This window comes from Bombina bombina, chromosome 5 (genome assembly GCF_027579735.1).
Source record: "Bombina bombina isolate aBomBom1 chromosome 5, aBomBom1.pri, whole genome shotgun sequence".
Taxonomy (NCBI): domain Eukaryota; kingdom Metazoa; phylum Chordata; class Amphibia; order Anura; family Bombinatoridae; genus Bombina; species Bombina bombina.
The window spans coordinates 813,560,794-813,583,981 of NC_069503.1; the positions used below are offsets into that span (position 1 = coordinate 813,560,794).

At 41.0% G+C, this 23,188-nt stretch overlaps 1 protein-coding gene across 1 annotated transcript in view; it reads left to right on the forward strand.

Moving 5' to 3' along the window:
• LOC128660860 (acetyl-coenzyme A synthetase, cytoplasmic) overlaps positions 1-23,188 on the forward strand; it is a 177,523-nt gene that overhangs the window by 108,383 nt on the left and 45,952 nt on the right. Inside the window, exon 9 of the mRNA XM_053714923.1 lies at positions 6,477-6,647. Within this exon, the coding sequence (XP_053570898.1) occupies positions 6,477-6,647 (171 nt within the window). The remainder of the gene's footprint in view (positions 1-6,476; positions 6,648-23,188) is intronic.

Consider the following 23,188-nt stretch of genomic DNA (forward strand, 5'->3'; position numbering starts at 1 on the left):
ACACTCAAGAAATATATATATATATATATATTTATTTTTTCATGTAATTGGCAAGAGTCCATGAGCTAGTGACGTATGGGATATACAATCCTACCAGGAGGGGCAAAGTTTCCCAAACCTCAAAATGCCTATAATTTCACCCCTCACCACACCCACAATTCAGTTTTACAAACTTTGCCTCCTATGGAGGTGGTGAAGTAAGTTTGTGCTAAGATTTATACGTTAATATGCGCTTCTCAGCATTTTGAAGCCCGATTCCTCTCAGAGTACAGTGAATGTCAGAGGGATGTGAAGGGAGTATCACCTATTGAATGCAATGGTTTTCCTCACGGGAGATCTATTTCATAGGTTCTCTGTTATCGGTTGTAGAGATGATTCCTACCTCCCTTTTCAGATCGACGATATACTCTCATATTCCATTACCTCTGCTGATACTGTTTTAGTACTGGTTTGGCTATCTGCTATATGTGGATGGGTGTCTTTTGGTAAGTATGTTTTCATTACTTAAGACACTCTCAGCTATGGTTTGGCACTTTATGTATTTATATAAAGTTCTAAATATACTTATATTTGCCATGATTCAAGTTTTCAGTATATTTCCTTTTGCAGACTGTCAGTTTCATATCTGGGAAATGCTTTTTTTTTTCTTCAGCTTTTCAGTATATTTCCTTTTGCAGACTGTCAGTTTCATATCTGGGAAATGCTTTTTTTTTCTTCAGCTTTTCAGTATATTTCCTTTTGCAGACTGTCAGTTTCATATCTGGGAAATGCTTTTTTTTTTAGAAAAAATTTATTTCTTACCTGGGGTATAGTCAAATTGACTGTCTTTTAAATTCGCAGGCAGAATTAGGCTTGCGAGGGCGCAAAATGCCAAAGTTTATTGCGTCATTCTTGGTGCGAGATTTTTATGCGCAAAGATGTTAGTTGACGCAGATTCGTCATTTCCGGCGTCTTAGTCGACGCTGAGTCCTTCAAAAGGTTGCGTCACCTGTGACGCGAGTGTGTCATTTCTGGACGTTTTTGGCGCCAAAAAATATTTTTCTGTTTTATTCCACAGAAAAATTGCTAAACTTCCTGATATTCACTGTTTTGTGCAGGCTTTGGTTCGTATCCAGCCTGTCATTAAATCAATCTCTCCTCCTTGGAGTCTTAATTTGGTTTTGAAGGCTTTACAGGCTCCTCCATTTGAGCCTATGCTTTCTTTGGAAATTAAACTACTTTCTTGCAAAGTGTTGTTCCTTTTGGCTATCTCTTCTGCTAGAAGAGTTTCTGAATTATCTGCTCTCTCTTGTGAATCTCCTTTTCTGATTTTCATCAGGATAAGGCAGTTTTGCGGACTTCATTTACATTTTTACCTAAGGTTGTGAATTCTAACAACATTAATAGAGAAATTGTTGTCCCTTCTTTGTGTCCTAATCCTAAGAATTATTTGGAGAGATCCTTACATTCTTTGGATGTGGTGAGAGCTCTGAAATATTATGTTGAATCTACTAAAGATTTCAGGAAGACTTCTAGTCTATTTGTTATCTTTTCTGGTTCCAGGAAAGGTCAGAAGGCTTCTGCCGTTTCTTTGGCATTGTGGTTTAAGCTTTTGATTCATCAAGCTTATTTGGAGTCGGGTAAAGCCCCGCCTCAGAGAATTACAGCTCATTCTACTAGATCAGTTTCCACTTCTTGGGCTTTTAGGAATGATGCTTCAGTTGATCAGATTTGCAAAGCAGCAACTTGGTCTTCTTTGCATACATTTACTAAATTCTACCATTTTTATGTATTTGCTTCTTCGGAAGCAGTTTTTGGTAGAAAAGTTCTTCAGGCAGCTGTTTCAGTTTGATTCTTCTGCTTATGATTTAAGTTTTTCCTTTTATTTATGATAATAAACTTATATTTGGGTTGTGAATTAATTTCTTTCAGCGAAATGGCTGTTTATTTTGTCTTTCCCTCTCTAGTGACTCTTGCGTGGAGTTCCACATCTTGGGTATTGCTATTCCATACGTCACTAGCTCATGGACTCTTGCCAATTACATGAAAGAAAACATAATTTATGTAAGAACTTACCTGATAAATTCATTTCTTTCATATTGGCAAGAGTCCATGAGGCCCACCCCTTTTTTATGGTGGTTTTGATTTTTTTTGTATAAAGCACAATTATTTCCAAACTCCTTTGTTGATGCTTTTTACTCCTTTCTTTATCACCCCACTTCTTGGCTATTCATTAAACTGAATTGTGGGTGTGGTGAGGGGTGTATTTATAGGCATTTTGAGGTTTGGGAAACTTTGCCCCTCCTGGTAGGAATGTATATGAAAGAAATTAATTTATCAGGTAAGTTCTTACATAAATTATGTTTTTGTTTTCCATTTACCCCATGGTTAGATTCATTTTTTTAGAAGGCAAAGGAATGTGTTCATGGGGCTTTGACAGTACACACTGGGGAACCATAACTCTTCCAGATGTAAGGGCATCACTGGCCAGATGTTTACTATATTGAATAGCATGGTAGAAACCCCCCCAGCTGTTTCCAATACTGAAATAGTATAATTGAAAACATAACCTGACAATTCAGGATCTGAAAGCCTTTAGTGTTTGTATGCGTATAAATCTTCCATGGACTTTATCACATTTTATACATAGCAGGAAAGGGTTAATGAGCTTGTTCAAAACAAGACGCAAATATGCTGTAAAGATGCCAGTCTGACTGGATCATGACAATTAAATGGGCATAGAAGTTAAAATAATTTGAATAAAGTGCATAATTTAAAGGGACAGTCTACTTGATTTGATTTTATTGTTTAAAGGGAGAAAAAGAATGATGTTTAAAACGATAGATAAAACCTTTACTACCCATTCCCCAGCTTTGCACAACCAACATTGTTATATTAATATACTTTATATCATTTAAATCTCTAAATATCTGCTTGTTTCTTAGTGCATTTTATTAGCTTTTCACAGCATGACAGTGCTAGTTCATGTGTGCAATATAGATAACATTGTGCTTACTCCTGTGGAGTTATGCAGGAACTTGCACTAATTGGCTAAAATGCAAGCTTGTAAAAAGCACTGAGATAAGTAGGCCATCTGCAGAGGCTTAGATACAAGGTAATCACAGACATACAAATTGTATTAACCCTTTGAGTGCTAATGATGGCTCTGAGCCGTCACAGAGTTTCCCACTCTAGTGCTAATGACGGCTCAGAGCCGTCAATAGCACTCTCCCACCTTGAGGGAGATCTGGGGGCTCCCACCCGCTACTACCCCGGCGATCGTGCCTGTAGAGTAACAGGCATCGCCAGGGCTTCCCGTTTTGCGTAGTGACGTCACGCGCAATGACGTGATGACGTCACTGTGCAACTTTATTTATACTTAACAATGTTAAGTATAGGAGCAGGGGGCATGCTGCTTAGAAGCCTGTATCTCAGGCATCTAAGCAGCTACAGACCCCCAAGAAACACCATTGGAAAGGTAATCGTCTAACCTTTCCAACAGTGTAAGTCTTGGGGCTCTGAAAAAATTAAATAACTCAAAGGGTTAATATAACTGTGTTGGTTATGCAAAACTAGAGAATGGTTAATAAAGGAATTATCTATCTAACAAATGTTCAAGTAGACTATCCCTTTAAAGAAAAAGTTGTGTTAGTTTAACCCTTTAATGACCACAACACTTTTCCATTTTCTGTCCGTTTGGGACCAAGGCTATTTTTACATTTTTGCGGTGTTTGTGTTTAGCTGTAATTTTCCTCTTACTTATTTACTGTACCCACACATATTATATACCGTTTTTCTCTCCATTAAATGGACTTTCTAAAGATACCATTATTTTCATCATATCTTATAATTTACTATAAAACATTTTTTATAAAATATGAGAAAAAAAAACACTTTTTTAACTTTGACCCCCAAAATCTATTACACATCTACAACCACCAAATAAAAACCATGCTAAACAGTTTCTAAATTTTGTCCTGAGTTTAGAAATACCCAATGTTTACATGTTCTTTGCTATTTCCAAACCATTTTTTTTTCAAAATTAGCGCTAGTTACATTAGAACACTGATATCTTTCAGGAATCCCTGAATATCCATTGACATGTATATATATTTTTTTAGTAGACATCCCAAAGTATTGATCTAGGCCAATTTTAGTATATTTTATGCCACCATTTCACCGCCAAATGCGATCAAATTACAAAAAATCGTTCACTTTTTCACAAATTTTTTCACAAACTTTCGGTTTCTCACTGAAATTATTTACAAACAGCTTCTGCAATTATGGTTGTAAATGCTTCTCTGGGATCCCCTTTGTTCAGAAATAGCAGACATATATGGCTTTATCATTGCTTTTTGGTAATTATAAGGCCGCTAAATGCCACTGTGCACCATACGTGTATTATGCCCAGCAGTGAATGGGTTAATTAGGGAGCATGTAGGGAGCTTTTTGGGTTATTTAGCTTTAGTGTAGTGTAGTAGACAACCCCAAGTATTGATCTAGGCCCATTTTGGTATATTTCATGCCACCATTTCACCGCCAAATGCGATCAAATTAAAAAAAACGTTACATTTTTCACAATTTTAGGTTTCTCACTGAGATCATTTACAAACAGCTTGTGCAATTATGGCACAAATGGTTGTAAATGCTTCTCTGGGATCCCCTTTGTTCAGAAATAGCAGACATATATGGCTTTGGTATTACTTATTGGTAATTAGAAGGCCGCTAAATGCCGCTGCGCACCACACGTGTATTATGCCCAGCAGTGCAGGGGTTAATTAGGGAGCTTGTAGGGTTAATTTTAGCTTTAGTGTAGTGTAGTAGACAACCCAAAGTATTGATCTAGGCCCATTTTGGTATATTTCATGCCACCATTTTACCGCCAAATGCGATCAAATTTAAAAAAAAAACGTAAAATTTTTCACAGTTTTAGGTTTCTAACTGAAATTATTTACAAACAGCTTGTGCAATTATGGCACAAATGGTTGTAAATACTTCTTTGGGATCCCCTTTGTTCAGAAATAGCAGACATATATGACTTTGGCGTTGCTTTCTGGTAATTAGAAGGCCGCTAAATGCTGCTGCGCATCACACGTGTATTATGGCTAGCAGTGAAGGGGTTAATTAGGTAGTTTGTAGGGAGCTTGCAGGGTTAATTTTAGCTTTAGTGTAGAGATCAGCCTCCCACCTGACACATCCCACCCCCTCATCCCTCCCAAACAGCTCCCTTCCCTCCCCCACCCCATAATTGTCCCCACCATCTTAAGTACTGGCAGAAAGTCTGCCAGTACTAAAATAAAAGTTTTTTTTTGTTTTGTGTTTTTTTTTTGCATATTTACATATGCTGTGGTGTAGCATCCCCCCCCTTAGCCCCCAACCTCCCTGATCCCCCCAAAACAGCTCTCTAACCCTCCCCATCTGCCCTATTGGGTGCCATCTTGGTACTGGCAGCTATCTGCCAGTACCCATTTTGAAAAAAAAAGTTGTTTTTTTTATTTATTTTTTTGCTTTCTGTAGTGTAGCTTCCCCCCCGCCAGACGAACCCCCACCACCTGCCTGATCTTTCCCCCCCCCTTTTTTAACATTTATACTAAAACTTTATTCTGTAGTGTAGCGGTTCCCACCCGCTCCCTCCCTGTGCACGTGCCCGCCCCCTCCCTCCCGTGCACGCGCGCGCCCCCGGTCATCCCCGCCCACAATCCCGCCCCCCACCAAATCACCAGGGCCATCGATGGCCGCCACCCGCCTCCCACTCAGGCTCCCACCCACCAACGATACCAAGAGAATGAAGAAAATTTGATAATAGGAGTAAATTAGAAAGTTGCTTAAAATTGCATGCTCTATCTGCATCAGGAAAGAAAAAATTTGGGTTCAGTGTCCCTTTAAGACCGCTGCTCCTTAACTGGTCCGCTGCCTCTGAGGCTGCGGACAGCAATCCGCCTGATCCTATACGATCAGGGTTGATTGACACCCCCTGCTAGCGGCAGATTGGCCATGAATCTGCAGGGAGCAGCATTGCACAAGCAGTTCACCAGAACTGCTGTGCAATGTGGCATTTAGAGATGTCTGTCGGACATGATACGCTACATCGTATCATGTGCGACAGACATTGATAAATCGGCCACTTAGAATGCAATCCCTGCTCACTGCTAACTTCGCCCTACACAGCAAAGTTTCCTTTTTCTAAATAGCTCCATTTATTTCAATAGGAGACATCTCGCCATTTACAGGGACAGCCCCTATGAGGGGCGGCATGAAAAACTATGTCTGATCTGGCGAGGTTTAGATAATCGGCCCCTAAGTTATCCTAGGGTAATTTAAAAAGCCTGTTCTGAAGAGAAGTATAAATGAGATAAAAAGTGACAATCTCAGAGGTTTTAGTCTTGCTTTAGTTTAAAGGCCTTGTTATTTGCCTACACCAAATGGTGATAAGTTTGTAATACTGTCTGTGCATGTATGGTACTTCTTTTGTAATGTCTTCCTCCTCTTCTCTACAGGGAGTGTTACACACAGTTGCTGGTTACCTCATCTACACTGCCATGACGTTCAAGTATGTGTTTGACTTCCATGCGGACGATGTGTATTGGTGCACAGCAGACATCGGATGGATTACTGGCCACTCCTACATAGTCTATGGACCATTAGCCAATGGAACTACCAGCGTAATGGTAAGCTACATTCTGTCAATGACAGGACATTAATTGTGGACGTAGTTATGTTGTCCTATTGAAGTATTGTTTTGTTCACAATTAAAGGGACAGTCCAGCCAAAATTGGAATCCACATAGATGCATTTCAGTTTTGAATAGAAATATTTTTATAATATACATGTATTAGCAAAAATGCTTCTAATAAAAGCTATAGCTGTTTCAAAAGTGTATTTAAGTATGTGCCGTGCTCCAGCATTTTAAACACAGCACTTGCTCAGAGAGCCTTAGGTGCTTGTACCATCTAGTAATGACTCAATTTGTTAATTGCTGACATAATAGAAGCCCCACTGGTGATATGAGCAGCTGCAGTATTTAAAATGCTGCTGCACTGAGAATATCCAGCTATGCTTCATATGCAAGTGCAGAGAAAAATGCTAGCACTAAAACAGTGACAACTTTTACTAGAAGCATTTTTGCCACTACGTGTGTATTGCAAATATGTTTCTAATCAAATATGTAATTCCTCTATATGCATTTCAGTTTTGACCAGAATTTTCCTTTAAGTAGCTTTGCTTCCTATCCTTTTCTTATTATTTTTGCAGATCTGAGTGTTTATAGAATGATTTTAGTATCACTGCTTTCGGAAGAATAGATTTGAGAAATAAAACAACAAAAGTTAGAGACAAACCATAAGTAATATATCTACATGGGCCTGTGTTGGCTTGACATGTTGATTAAAAAAACAACCTTAATCTAAGTTTAGAGTATAATTTCTACTAAGCCATTCTTAATATACAAAGTATCTCACAAAAGTGAGTACACCCGTCACATTTTTGTAGATATTTTATTATATCTTTTCATGTGACAACACTGAAGAAATTACACTTTGCTACAATGTAGTGAGTGTACAGTGTAAATTTGCTGTCCCCTCAAAATAACTCAACACACAGCCATTATTGTCTAAACCGTTGGCAACAAAAGTGAGTACACCCCTAAGTGAAAATGTCCAAATTGGGCCCAATTAACCATTTTCCCTCCCCGGTGTCATGTGACTCGTTAGTGTTACGAGGTCTCAGGTGTGAATGGGGAGTAGGTGTGTTAAATTTGGTGTTATAGTTCTCACACTCTCTCACACTGGACACTGGAAGTTCAACATGGCACCTCATTGCAAAGAACTCTCTGAGGATCTGAAAAAAAAGAATTGTTGCTCTACATAATGATGGCCTAGGCTATAAGAAGATTGCCAAGACCCTGAAACTGAGCTGCAGCACGGTGGGCAAGACCATACAGCGGTTTCACAGGACAGGTTCCACTAAGAACAGGCCTCGCCATGGTCAACCAAATAAGTTGAGTGCACATGTTCAGCATCATATCCAGAGGTTGTCTTTGGGAAATAGACGTATGAGGGCTGCCAGCATTGCTGCAGAGGTTGAAGGGGTGGGGGGTCAGCCTGTCAATGCTCATACCATATGCCGCACACTGCATCAAATTGGTCTGCATGGCTGTCGTCCCAGAAGGAAGCCTCTTCTAAAGAGGATGCACAAGAAAGCCCGCAAACTGTTTGCTGAAGACAAGCAGACTAAGGACATGGATTACTGGAACCAGGCCCTGTGGTGCGATGAGACAAAGATAAACTTATTTGGTTCAGATGGTGTCAAGCGTGTGTGGCAGCAACCAGATGAGTACAAAGACAAGTGTGTCTTGCCTACAGTCAAGCATGGTGGTGGGAGTGTCATGGTCTGGGCCTGCATGAGTGCTGCCAGCACTAGGGAGCTACAGTTCATTGAGGGAACTATGAATGCCAACATGTACTGTGACATACTGAAGCAGAGCATGATCCCCTCCCTTCGGAGACTGGGCCGCAGGGCAGTATTCCAACATGTTAACGACCCTAAACACACCTCCAAGACGACCACTGCCTTGCTAAAGAAGCTGAATGGAAAGGTGATGGACTGGCCAAGCATGTCTCCAGATGGCTGTGTGTTGAGTTATTTTGAGGGGACAGCAAATGTACACTGTTATACAGGCTGTACACTCACTACTGTACATTGTAGCAAAGTGTCATTTCTTCAGTGTTGTCACATGAAAAGATATAATAAAATATACTTACTTTTGTGAGATACTTTGTATATATACCCTTAACCCCATATGCTGTTACACGGCTCCCTATATTAAGTAGTATGCACTGCTTATTTAAAAAAATATTTAACTGGGTTATTAAAATCAATGTATGTTTCATGCAACATTAATAATCATACAAAGTATGTCAAAAGTCAGTATAAACCGCCACCCAGAGATGGAACTATACATCTCAAAAGTGATTTTAAAGGGCCACTGTCTATCATTCATATAAAAGAGCAGCATCTAAAAATATTTTTTTTTATTTAAATGTAAATGTATGTCCTACTAATTGTTATTGGCTAAAAAGTACTTCCTATTAATGCTCATTGGCTGGTAGGCATGTCCTTTTAATGCTCATTGGCTGGTAGGCATGTCCTGTTAATGCTCATTGGCTGGTAGGCATGTCCTGTTAATGCTCATTGGCTGGTAGGTATGTCCTGTTAATGCTCATTGGCTGGTAGGCATGTCCTGTTAATGCTCATTGGTTGATAGACTGAAATGAAGAATTAGTATGAAATACATATACGCTAGTGATCATTTAGTAGTAAGTGCACAACAGATGTTGGTATATTGGATTAAAGGGATATAAAAACCCACATTTTTTATTTCCTGATTCAGATAGAGCATGCAATTTTAATCAACTTTCTAATTTACTTCTATTATCAAATTTTCTTCATTCTCTTGGTATCTTTATTTGAAAATGCAGGATTGTAAGCTTAGAAGGCGGCCCATTTTTGGTTGCTTGCTGATTGGTGGCTACATTTAGTCACCAATCCGCAAGTGCTACCCAGGTGCTGAACAAAAAATGGACCGTCTCCTAAGCTTCCATTCCTGCCTTTTCAAAAAAAGATAACAAAAAGAACAAAGAAAAATTGATAATAGGAGTAAATTAGAAAGTTGATTAAAATTGCACGCTCTATCTGAATCATGAAAGAAAACATTTGGGTTTCATAAATTTAAATGCTGCTTTTTTAAATGCATGGCAGAAATTTGTATGAGTACAGTAAGTCCTTTACTGTCACTTGCACACAGAAATTCTACTACACTTTCAGGTTCTGTGTTGGAACGCTCTGTACTCCTTGTTTCTTGCAGGAAATGACATGATGTCCTGTTCTCTCTGTCTTTCATAATTGAACTATAATTAGGTGAATGTAGCAGGCTAGTGAAAGGTTTTACTTCTGCTTCATAAACACTCAAAAATCTCCTTTTCTTTTCTCTATTAAGCAGACTGGAGAGTTTGAGAAAAAAAAAAAGCTCAGGACAGATACTACAAGAGTTACTGGAGTATAAACTGCTAGACTCACTTTATGCGTAAAGGGACATGAAACCCAAACATTCTCTTTAATGATTTAGAGTGTTATTGTTATCATCAACTTTACTTTTTTCTTTTGGTATCCTTTGTTGAAAAGCAGGTGGGCTCAGGAGCCTGGCCGTGTTTGGAAGACTGTAAGGTAGCAGATGTGCAAGAATGCTTTTAGCAGTGGTATACTTTGTGCAAATACTGGGCCAGATTACAAGTGGCATGCTATTTAGCGCTTTTTTGCTCAAGCGTAAAACTTTACTAGAAGTAATCTTTTTGCACACGCCGGATTGCGAGCGTATAACAAGTTGAAAGTGACGACCACGTTAACGTATTTTCCACTCAGAAGAAAACATCCTAACACCTATGACTCGAGCGCTCTAACCCGACAGGAGTTATTCATATTTCACATTCCAATGTTCTTCATTTCACATACAGAATTTTTTAATTTTTATTGTAAATGCATATATACCTGTGTATATATATATATATTCCTATAGATATATAGGTAAAGATATCTATTTTACATTAGCATTATCAGATATATATTGGGATATATATTTTCTTCATAAATGGAAAGAGTCCACAGCTGCATTCATTACTTTTGGGAAATAAGAACCTGGCCACCAGGAGGAGGCAAAGACACCCCAGCCAAAGGCTTAAATACTCATCCCACTTCCCTCATCCCTCAGTCATTCTTTGCCTTTCGTCCCAGGAGGTTGGCAGAGAAGTGTCAGAAGTTTGTTTTCATCTCTTATGGAGGGTAGTACTCTTCGACATGGGACAGGAGTTTTAAGTAATCCTGTTAGTCTCTCAGTGGGGGCTTGGATGAAGGTTAGAGTCCGGAGATGCAGGAAGAGTCTTTCTGCGAAACCATCCTGACTCATTTTAACAACTCCACAAACAAACAGCGTTTTCAAACTTCGCTTTGCTGCCTGCTTTCTTCTCTCAAGTCCATGGCGGAGGCGCTGCTACTATCCTTCACACTTGAAGGGCTGTGTTCCTGTTCCACTGCGTAGATTCCGGTAAGATCGTTTAATTTTACTTCTTCATGATTGAATTCCCTTCGGGAGTTGGTTGTTCCTTTTTCGGGACATTAGACAGTGAGGTCTTTTTGGGCTCTGGTTAGGGGTCCTCCCCTGGTGTTGGGAATGCTCTGCATCTCCTTCTTGGGCGATCTCCGGCGAGGTCTACTCAACCTTTCCTCCTTTCGAGGTGGATAAATTGAGCAGCGCCTGGCATCCCTTAAGGAGGATTAGTCGCGCTTTTCAAGCACAATCATGTTAATGTTGCTTGGACGCCTGTTAGCTCTAGTGTCCTTTTAAGGCCTTGGCTCTTTAGAGTGTTGGACTCCTGCAAGGGGTAGTCTCTTCCCTTTGGGTCGGGACTTGCAAGGGCTTCTTGCTCTTGTTATCCTGGATATTCTGGATTTTTCCCTGGGAGGTCTGTTTTTTATATCAGACGAGGGATTTATGTTCCTGGAAGATTGTTTAATCTAAACATTGGTGGGGCCCGGGCTTCTTGTCCTGATCTTCCAGTTGTCAAGGGTTTTACTCTGCGTTTTCTCTTTGTGGATCCCGCTGTCTGATGTTACCGGACCTTATGATCCTAGGACTGGCCTGGGGGTTCCAGTTTCCAGGGTACTTGGGTTTAGCCCTCGTTCTGGCTGTTCTGTTTTACAACTTGGCCAGATTTACTGAGAGCCGGGGCTCCTTGGGGCTTGTCTTGTGCCGGACGATACGGTTCCCTTGGGACAGCCAACTAATGTGACCTGATGGTGGGCTTTCCTGCCTAGCAAGTGGAAGGTTTGTGGTTGCTCAGCTGTCACTCTTGCGCCTGTTATGTGTGCTAGCATGATGGTGTTTTAAGGGGTTCTTTCCATGTTCGTCAGTGATGTGGCCTTGTGTTCTCTTGGTTCTTCCTACCACTTCCTGTCTTATGGACAGGTATTTATTAATGCTCTCCTCTTCAGGGGGCTCGTTGTCCTCCTTACGGAGGTGTGGTCCCTTTTTTTAGGGGCCTCTCCTGTGTCCGGGAGGTTGGAACAGATGTTTTATCTGGTTCTGGGATTGGTCTGCTCTTTGAGTTGTTTCTTTCCATCTGGGGAGCTGCTGGCTCCGCATTGAGACCTTAGTTGGGTGGCTTTGCTAGATCTCTTTGGGTCTAACGCCTGCTCGATTGCCTCTAGCTTGAAGTGGTTGTGTCCATTCTTCTGCCCTTTTGGGGGGCGGTCTTGGGGTTCTTTTCTGTTCCCTTGCTTTCAGGTCTGCCGTTGCTTGGGCTGGTCCGGCTAGGTGTAGGATCTGAGATCTGTTGTTCATCCTCAGGTCTTGGGGGTGCCAGTGAACCTTTTTTCTCCAACATAGGTGTGTCCGGTCCACGGCGTCATCCTTACTTGTGGGATATTCTCTTCCCCAACAGGAAATGGCAAAGAGCCCAGCAAAGCTGGTCACATGATCCCTCCTAGGCTCCGCCTACCCCAGTCATTCTCTTTGCCGTTGTACAGGCAACATCTCCACGGAGATGGCTTAGAGTTTTTTAGTGTTTAACTGTAGTTTTTATTATTCAATCAAGAGTTTGTTATTTTGAAATAGTGCTGGTATGTACTATTTACTCAGAAACAGAAAAGAGATGAAGATTTCTGTTTGTATGAGGAAAATGATTTTAGCAACCGTCACTAAAATCCATGGCTGTTCCACACAGGACTGTTGAGAGCAATTAACTTCAGTTGGGGGAACAGTGAGCAGTCTCTTGCTGCTTGAGGTATGACACATTCTAACAAGACGATGTAATGCTGGAAGCTGTCATTTTCCCTCTGGGATCCGGTAAGCCATGTTTATTACGATTGTAAATAAGGGCTTCAAAAAGGGCTTATTAAGACTGTAGACTTTTTTTGGGCTAAATCGATTGATTATTAACACATATTTAGCCTTGAGGAATCATTTTATCTGGGTATTTTGATATAATAATATCGGCAGGCACTGTTTTAGACACCTTATTCTTTAGGGGCTTTCCCAAAGCATAGGCAGAGCCTCATTTTCGCGCCGGTGTTGCGCACTTGTTTTTGAGAGGCATGGCATGCAGTCGCATGTGAGAGGAGCTCTGATACTTAGAAAAGACTTTCTGAAGGCGTCATTTGGTATCGTATTCCCCTTGGGGCTTGGTTGGGTCTCAGCAAAGCAGATACTAGGGACTGTAAAGGGGTTAAAGTTCAAAACGGCTCCGGTTCCGTTATTTTAAGGGTTAAAGCTTCCAAATTTGGTGTGCAATACTTTTAAGGCTTTAAGACACTGTGGTGAAAATTTGGTGAATTTTGAACAATTCCTTCATGTTTTTTCGCATTTGCAGTAATAAAGTGTGTTCAGTTTAAAATTTAAAGTGACAGTAACGGTTTTATTTTAAAACGTTTTTTGTACTTGTTATCAAGTTTATGCCTGTTTAACATGTCTGAACTACCAGATAGACTGTGTTCTGAATGTGGGGAAGCCAGAATTCCTATTCATTTAAATAAATGTGATTTATGTGACAATGACAATGATGCCCAAGATGATTCCTCAAGTGAGGGGAGTAAGCATGGTACTGCATCATTCCCTCCTTCGTCTACACGAGTCTTGCCCACTCAGGAGGCCCCTAGTACATCTAGCGCGCCAATACTCCTTACTATGCAACAATTAACGGCTGTAATGGATAATTCTGTCAAAAACATTTTAGCCAAAATGAACACTTATCAGCGTAAGCGCGACTGCTCTGTTTTAGATACTGAAGAGCATGACGACGCTGATATTAATATTTCTGAAGGGCCCCTAACTCAGTCTGATGGGGCCAGGGAGGTTTTGTCTGAGGGAGAAATTACTGATTCAGGGAACATTTCTCAACAAGCTGAACCTGATGTGATTGCATTTAAATTTAAGTTGGAACATCTCCGCATTCTGCTTAAGGAGGTATTATCCACTCTGGATGATTGTGACAAGTTGGTCATCCCAGAGAAACTATGTAAAATGGACAAGTTCCTAGAGGTGCCGGGGCTCCCAGAAGCTTTTCCTATACCCAAGCGGGTGGCGGACATTGTTAATAAAGAATGGGAAAGGCCCGGTATTCCTTTCGTCCCTCCCCCCATATTTAAAAAATTGTTTCCTATGGTCGACCCCAGAAAGGACTTATGGCAGACAGTCCCCAAGGTCGAGGGAGCGGTTTCCACTTTAAACAAACGCACCACTATACCCATAGAGGATAGTTGTGCTTTCAAAGATCCTATGGATAAAAAATTAGAAGGTTTGCTTAAAAAGATGTTTGTTCAGCAGGGTTACCTTCTACAACCAATTTCATGCATTGTCCCTGTCGCTACAGCCGCATGTTTCTGGTTCGATGAGCTGATAAAGGCGGTCGACAGTGATTCTCCTCCTTATGAGGAGATTATGGACAGAATCAATGCTCTCAAATTGGCTAATTCTTTCACCCTAGACGCCACTTTGCAATTGGCTAGGTTAGCGGCTAAGAATTCTGGGTTTGCTATTGTGGCGCGCAGAGCGCTTTGGTTGAAATCTTGGTCGGCTGATGCGTCTTCCAAGAACAAGCTACTTAACATTCCTTTCAAGGGGAAAACGCTGTTTGGCCCTGACTTGAAAGAGATTATCTCGGATATCACTGGGGGTAAGGGCCACGCCCTTCCTCAGGATCGGCCTTTCAAGGCAAAAAATAAACCTAATTTTCGTCCCTTTCGTAGAAACGGACCAGCCCAAAGTGCTACGTCCTCTAAGCAAGAGGGTAATACTTCTCAAGCCAAGCCAGCTTGGAGACCAATGCAAGGCTGGAACAAGGGAAAGCAGGCCAAGAAACCTGCCACTGCTACCAAGACAGCATGAAATGTTGGCCCCCGATCCGGGACCGGATCTGGTGGGGGGCAGACTCTCTCTCTTCGCTCAGGCTTGGGCAAGAGATGTTCTGGATCCTTGGGCGCTAGAAATAGTCTCCCAAGGTTATCTTCTGGAATTCAAGGGACTTCCCCCAAGGGGGAGGTTCCACAGGTCTCAGTTGTCTTCAGACCACATAAAAAGACAGGCATTCTTACATTGTGTAGAAGACCTGTTAAAAATGGGAGTGATTCATCCCGTTCCATTAAGAGAACAAGGGATGGGGTTCTACTCCAATCTGTTTATAGTTCCCAAAAAAGAGGGAACGTTCAGACCAATCTTAGATCTCAAGATCTTAAACAAGTTTCTCAAGGTTCCATCGTTCAAGATGGAAACCATTCGAACTATTCTTCCTTCCATCCAGGAAGGTCAATTCATGACCACGGTGGATTTAAAGGATGCGTATCTACATATTCCTATCCACAAGGAACATCATCGGTTCCTGAGGTTCGCATTCCTGGACAAACATTACCAGTTCGTGGCGCTTCCTTTCGGATTAGCCACTGCTCCAAGGATTTTCACAAAGGTACTAGGGTCCCTTCTAGCTGTGCTAAGACCAAGGGGCATTGCTGTAGTACCTTACTTGGACGACATTCTGATTCAAGCGTCGTCCCTTCCTCAAGCAAAGGCTCACACGGACATTGTCCTGGCCTTTCTCAGATCTCACGGATGGAAAGTGAACGTGGAAAAGAGTTCTCTATCTCCGTCAACAAGGGTTCCCTTCTTGGGAACAATAATAGACTCCTTAGAAATGAGGATTTTTCTGACAGAGGCCAGAAAAACAAAACTTCTAGACTCTTGTCGGATACTTCATTCCGTTCCTCTTCCTTCCATAGCTCAGTGCATGGAAGTGATCGGGTTGATGGTAGCGGCAATGGACATAGTTCCTTTTGCACGCATTCATCTAAGACCATTACAACTGTGCATGCTCAGTCAGTGGAATGGGGACTATACAGACTTGTCTCCGAAGATACAAGTAAATCAGAGGACCAGAGACTCACTCCGTTGGTGGCTGTCCCTGGACAACCTGTCACGAGGGATGACATTCCGCAGACCAGAGTGGGTCATTGTCACGACCGACGCCAGTCTGATGGGCTGGGGCGCGGTCTGGGGATCCCTGAAAGCTCAGGGTCTTTGGTCTCGGGAAGAATCTCTTCTACCGATAAATATTCTGGAACTGAGAGCGATATTCAATGCTCTCAAGGCTTGGCCTCAGCTAGCGAGGGCCAAGTTCATACGGTTTCAATCAGACATCATGACAACTGTTGCGTACATCAACCATCAGGGGGGAACAAGGAGTTCCCTGGCGATGGAAGAAGTGACCAAAATCATTCTATGGGCGGAGTCTCACTCCTGCCACCTGTCTGCTATCCACATCCCAGGAGTGGAAAATTGGGAAGCGGATTTTCTGAGTCGTCAGACATTGCATCCGGGGGAGTGGGAACTCCATCCGGAAATCTTTGCCCAAGTCACTCAGCTGTGGGGCATTCCAGACATGGATCTGATGGCCTCTCGTCAGAACTTCAAAGTTCCTTGCTACGGGTCCAGATCCAGGGATCCCAAGGCGGCTCTAGTGGATGCACTAGTAGCACCTTGGACCTTCAAACTAGCTTATGTGTTCCCGCCGTTTCCTCTCATCCCCAGGCTGGTAGCCAGGATCAATCAGGAGAGGGCGTCGGTGATCTTGATAGCTCCTGCGTGGCCACGCAGGACTTGGTATGCAGATCTGGTGAATATGTCATCGGCTCCTCCTTGGAAGCTACCTTTGAGACGAGACCTTCTTGTTCAGGGTCCGTTCGAACATCCGAATCTGGTTTCACTCCAGCTGACTGCTTGGAGATTGAACGCTTGATCTTATCGAAGCGAGGATTCTCAGATTCTGTTATCGATACTCTTGTTCAGGCCAGAAAGCCTGTAACTAGAAAGATTTACCACAAAATTTGGAAAAAATATATCTGTTGGTGTGAATCTAAAGGATTCCCTTGGGACAAGGTTAAGATTCCTAGGATTCTATCCTTCCTTCAAGAAGGATTGGAAAAAGGATTATCTGCAAGTTCCCTGAAGGGACAGATTTCTGCCTTGTCTGTGTTACTTCACAAAAAGCTGGCCGCTGTGCCAGATGTTCAAGCCTTTGTTCAGGCTCTGGTTAGAATTAAGCCTGTTTACAAACCTTTGACTCCTCCTTGGAGTCTCAATTTAGTTCTTTCAGTTCTTCAGGGGGTTCCGTTTGAACCCTTGCATTCCGTTGATATTAAGTTATTATCTTGGAAAGTTTTGTTTTTAGTTGCAATTTCTTCTGCTAGAAGAGTTTCAGAATTATCTGCTCTGCAGTGTTCTCCTCCTTATCTGGTGTTCCATGCAGATAAGGTGGTTTTACGTACTAAACCTGGTTTTCTTCCAAAAGTTGTTTCTAACAAAAACATTAACCAGGAGATTATCGTACCTTCTCTGTGTCCGAAACCAGTTTCAAAGAAGGAACGTTTGTTGCACAATTTGGATGTTGTTCGCGCTCTAAAATTCTATTTAGATGCTACAAAGGATTTTAGACAAACATCTTCCTTGTTTGTTGTTTATTCCGGTAAAAGGAGAGGTCAAAAAGCAACTTCTACCTCTCTCTCTTTTTGGATTAAAAGCATCATCAGATTGGCTTACGAGACTGCCGGACGGCAGCCTCCCGAAAGAATCACAGCTCATTCCACTAGGGCTGTGGCTTCCACATGGGCCTTCAAGAACGAGGCTTCTGTTGATCAGATATGTAGGGCAGCGACTTGGTCTTCACTGCACACTTTTACCAAATTTTACAAGTTTGATACTTTTGCTTCTTCTGAGGCTATTTTTGGGAGAAAGGTTTTGCAAGCCGTGGTGCCTTCCATTTAGGTGACCTGATTTGCTCCCTCCCTTCATCCGTGTCCTAAAGCTTTGGTATTGGTTCCCACAAGTAAGGATGACGCCGTGGACCGGACACACCTATGTTGGAGAAAACAGAATTTATGTTTACCTGATAAATTACTTTCTCCAACGGTGTGTCCGGTCCACGGCCCGCCCTGGTTTTTTTAATCAGGTCTGATAATTTATTTTCTTTAACTACAGTCACCACGGTACCATATGGTTTCTCCTATGCAAATATTCCTCCTTAACGTCGGTCGAATGACTGGGGTAGGCGGAGCCTAGGAGGGATCATGTGACCAGCTTTGCTGGGCTCTTTGCCATTTCCTGTTGGGGAAGAGAATATCCCACAAGTAAGGATGACGCCGTGGACCGGACACACCGTTGGAGAAAGTAATTTATCAGGTAAACATAAATTCTGTTTTTTTAGAGGTTCTGTGCCTCCCCCCCTTTAAGATCTGTGAGTAGGCCTGGCGGCCTGGATTGCCTGGAGTGTGTCCTCTCTCTTGGAGGTTGGGCAATCTGCTATTTTGTTCAGCCGTTTTTTCCTTACGGATAGTGTTTTTTTCAGTGTCTTCCTACGGATGGCAGCGTGTTACTGGACTCAGATGTTTATCTTTCTGAATTTGCTTCTTGTAATTTTTCTGTTTGCTCAGTCTCTGAGTTCTGACATTTTGAGGACTTTGTCTTTAACTGTCTTTTTCAGTGCTGTTGCACGATGTTTGGGAGATATTTCTTCTCCTTGATGATTCCCGGTTGCTCCTCGTGGGTTGGGCGTCGTCTTCCCTTGTTCTTGGGATCCATTCGGGTCTCTGTGGACTTGGCCTTCTTTTGAAGGGGTTTTTTCCTTTATTGGATCTTGCTGTACCTTTTGGGTATCCCTTTGGCTCACCCTTGTCCTCTCCCTTTTGAGGATTTTGGTACTGTACTAGTAAGGGTTGTGTAGGGGCCGACTGCTGGGCAACGGTTCTCCTGGAGGATTGTTGGCTCAGTGAGTCTGCTTTGCGGTCTCTAGTTAGGCTTTCGGTCTATCTACGGGTCAGTGTCCTTGGGGCCTTTTCCTTCTAGTTTTTTTGCCTGGCTCAGACGAAGCAGGGTTTGGTTGGGTTGTGGTTTTTTCAGGCCTGGTGCCCTCAGAATGGGCCGCCTATTGTACCCTCCCACTTTTTGTGTCCTCTATAGGTTGGGTATTGTTTTCCCAAAAGTAATGAATGCAGCTGTGGACTCTTTGCATTTATGAAGAAAAGACTTAAACTTAAATTGTCCACAGCTCCCCACCCATATTTTTTCTGTGCAACGTCTCTTATTTTTTATTCTTCTGGCACCTTTTTCACCCTGGTATTTCTTCTACTGTTCCTTGTTCCTCAGCAGAATGACTGGGGGATGAGGGAAGTGGGAGGAGTATTTAAGACTTTGGCTGGGGTGTCTTTGCCTCCTCCTGGTGGCCAGGTTCTTATTTCCCAAAAGTAATGAATGCAGCTGTGGACTCTTTCCATCTGAGGAAAAGAAGATTATCAGGTAAGTATAATTTAAGTTTTAATAATAAAAAATATTTTTTTTTCTATGTAAAGAAAAAAGAAATGTAAAATATGCGTATCGGGATTCATGTTTTGCAATTTAAGTCTAGTGCGGTGACGTGTTAACGCACATGAAGAATTACTAACGTCAATGTATGTTATTGAAATATTACAAGTGGAGCGCAATTTAAACATGCGCACGTAAACTGGCCCATTTATGGGTGCACGTTAAATAACCAGCCATTATTAGTGGCTGATTCATGCTACCGTTAGCTTGCTGTAGCACTTTGCACTTGAATTCATTAACCAGAGATCAGAGGTTAAAGTGAGGGGATGTCGGGGTGTTAGAAAAAAAACGCACTGAAAAGTGCCTTTACATAGCGGTCTATGGGAGACTGTGTTATCACTTTAAATATATAAGTATATGCTTATATACATACAGTTGTATATATTTATGTATTAATATGTGTATATATACATATAAACACATAAATATATATGTCTATATTCATATACGTATATATTTTAAATATGCTGCTCAATGCTGCACGACTTACCTCCTTCACTGCTCTAGATTCTGTGCAATGTCTATCGGCATCAGAACAAGGCTCCCTTTGGAGCCTAGGGAAAGCGCGCTCTCGCGAGTGCAAAGCTTCCATGCTATGCGAACACTTTACTTCTAATACCAGCACACATTTGCATGCGCCGTATTACTGAGTGGAGCGCAAATATTGTATTTGTGAAAGTGCAATTTTGCACTCAACTCAAATATTAATAATTATTAAAAAATTGTTATACATACTGTAAAAAAAATCTAAATAATCCATAGAATATATATTTATATATTTTACAGTATGTATAATAATTTTTAAGAATTGTTATTATTTTGTAATATTTGAATAACGCGCATTGAGGTTAGCAATTATTTATGTGCGATAAACCGACACCGTGTTAGACCTAAAGCACAAAATGCAAAGTGCGATACACATACATTTTTATTATTAAATATATATTTTTATATACAGTATATGATAATGTTAAAAAAATTATATTTATACCTATATTTCTATAGGAATAGATATACAGGTATAGGAAATATACAAATTTGTATATAAATAATTATTTACAGTAAAAATTACATTGTTCTATATGTGAAGAATATTGGAATGTTAAATATGTACAGTAAATATACAGCAAAAACACAAATACATATGTACACACTATATACTGTGTGTGTATATATATATATATATATATATATATATATACACTGTATATATACACGCATACGTACATACACATATTTAGACATGTATATGTAAGTATAGCTACAAGATAGCCCTTTGCAGTCAAACACCTTATAACTTTTTGTTTAATATTTATATGAATATTTTTTATCAGATAATGTTTATATGAGTGTTACTGTAATTGTGAATGTATTTATGTTGTGTTTTATGCAACTTTTTTAAAGTACTGCCCTTTACGCAAGAGTTTCAGTCACGCTAACCCAACTAGCGCAAAATGTGATTGCGCTCTTTCAAAAGCATTTACTTTTAACTTCTAATGCACTTGCTATTTCCGACGAGCGCAAAAAAATGATATTGCTTGTGCGCAACAGTAAGGTCTCCACTTATAATCTATCCCACTATTATCATCTAGTACTTAAATACATTTTTCTACCATCTAGTTCTCCAGACACAAGAGTGCTAGCTTCAGTATCCAGGTTTTCTCTTCAACAAAGAATATCATGAGAACAAAGTAACGGCTAGATTACGAGTTTTGCTTTATGAGTAAAAAAGCAGCGTTAAGGCTTATAACGCTGCTCTTTCACTACCGCTGCTATTACGAGTCTTGTAGGTACAGCTGTCCCGCACACTTTTTTGGCCGTACCGCAAATTAACTTACGCAATTTGCGTAAAGTCTTTTTTCAATGGGACTTCCATAGCGCCAATATTACAAGCTTTTTTTTGGAGGCCAAAAAGTGAGCGGTAGGTACAGCCTATCCTGCAAGATTCGTAACGCATTCTAAAGTCAGTAGTTATGAGTTTTACACTACAAAGCTGTAGCATAAAACTCATAACTAAAGTGTTAAAAGTACACTAACACCCATAAACTACCTATTAACCCCTAAACCGAGGCCCTCCTGCATCGCAAACACTAAAATAAAATTATTAACCCCTAATCTGCCGCTCCGGACATCGCCGCCACTAGAATAAATACATTAACCCCTAAACCGTTGCACTCCTGACTCGCAAACACTAGTTAAATATTCTTAACCCCTAATCTGCCGCCCCTAACATCGCCGCCACCTACCTTAATTTATTAACCCCTAATCTGCCGTCCCCAACGTCGCTGCCACTATACTAAAGTTATTAACCCCTAAACCGCCGCACTCCCGCCTCGCAAACACTAGTTAAATATTATTAACCCCTAATCTGACGCCCCTAACATCGCTGCAACCTACTTTACAGTTATTAACCCCTAATCTCCCGCCCCCAACGTCGCCGCCACTATACTAAAGTTATTAACCCCTAAACCTAAGTCTAACCCTAACACCCCCTAACTTAAATATAATTAAAATAAATCTAAATAAACATTACTATCATTACCTAAATAATTCCTATTTAAAACTAAATACTTACCTATAAAATAAACCCTAAGCTAGCTACAATATAACTAATAGTTACATTGTATCTAGCTTAGGGTTTATTTTTATTTTACAGGCAAGTTTGTATTTATTTTAACTAGGTAGAATAGTTAGTAAATAGTTATTAACTATTTACTAGCTACCTAGCTAAAATAAATACAAATTTACCTGTAAAATAAAACCTAACCTGAGTTACACTAACACCTAACCTTACACAACAATTAAATAAATTACATAAGTTAAATACAATTACCTAAATTACAAAAACAAACACTAAATTACACAAAATAAAAAAATAAATTATAAGATATTTAAGCTAATTACACCTAATCTAATAGCCCTATCAAAATAAAAAAGCCCCCCCCCCCAAATAAAAAAACCCTAGCCTAAACTAAACTACCAATAGCCCTTAAAAGGGCCTTTTGCGGGGCATTGCCCCAAAGAAATCAGCTCTTTTACCTGTAAAAAAAAATACAAACAACCCCCCCAACAGTAAAAGCCACCACCCACACAACCAACCCCCCAAATAAAATCCTAACTAAAAAAACCTAAGCTCCCCATTGCCCTGAAAAGGGCATTTGGATGGGTATTGCCCTTAAAAGGGCATTTAGCTCTATTGCTGCCCAGACCCTAACCTAAAAATAAAACCCACCCAATAAACCCTTAAAAAAACCTAACACTGAAGATCCACTTACAGTTGTGAAGAGCCGACATCCATCCTCAACGAAGCCGGGAGAAGTCCTCAACAAAGCGGCAAGAAGTCCTCAACGAAGCCGGGAGAAGTCTTCATCCAAGCCGGCAGAAGTGGTCCTCCAGACGGGCAGAAGTTTTTATCCAGACGGCATCTTCTATCTTCATCCATCCGGCGCGGAGCGGTTCCATCTTCAAGACATCCGGCGTGGAGCATCCTCTTCTTTCGACGTCTTCTTCCCAAATGAATGTTCCATTAAATGACGTCATCCAAGATAGTGTCCCTTGAATTCCGATTGGCTGATAGAATTCTATCAGCCAATCGCAATTAAAGGTGAAAAAATCCTATTGGCTGATGCAATCAGCCAATAGGATTGAGCTTCAATCCTATTGGCTGATCCAATTAGCCAATAGAATTGAGCTTGCATTCTATTGGCTGTTCCAATCAGGACTTCTCCCGGCTTCGTTAGAGGATGGATGTTGGCTCTT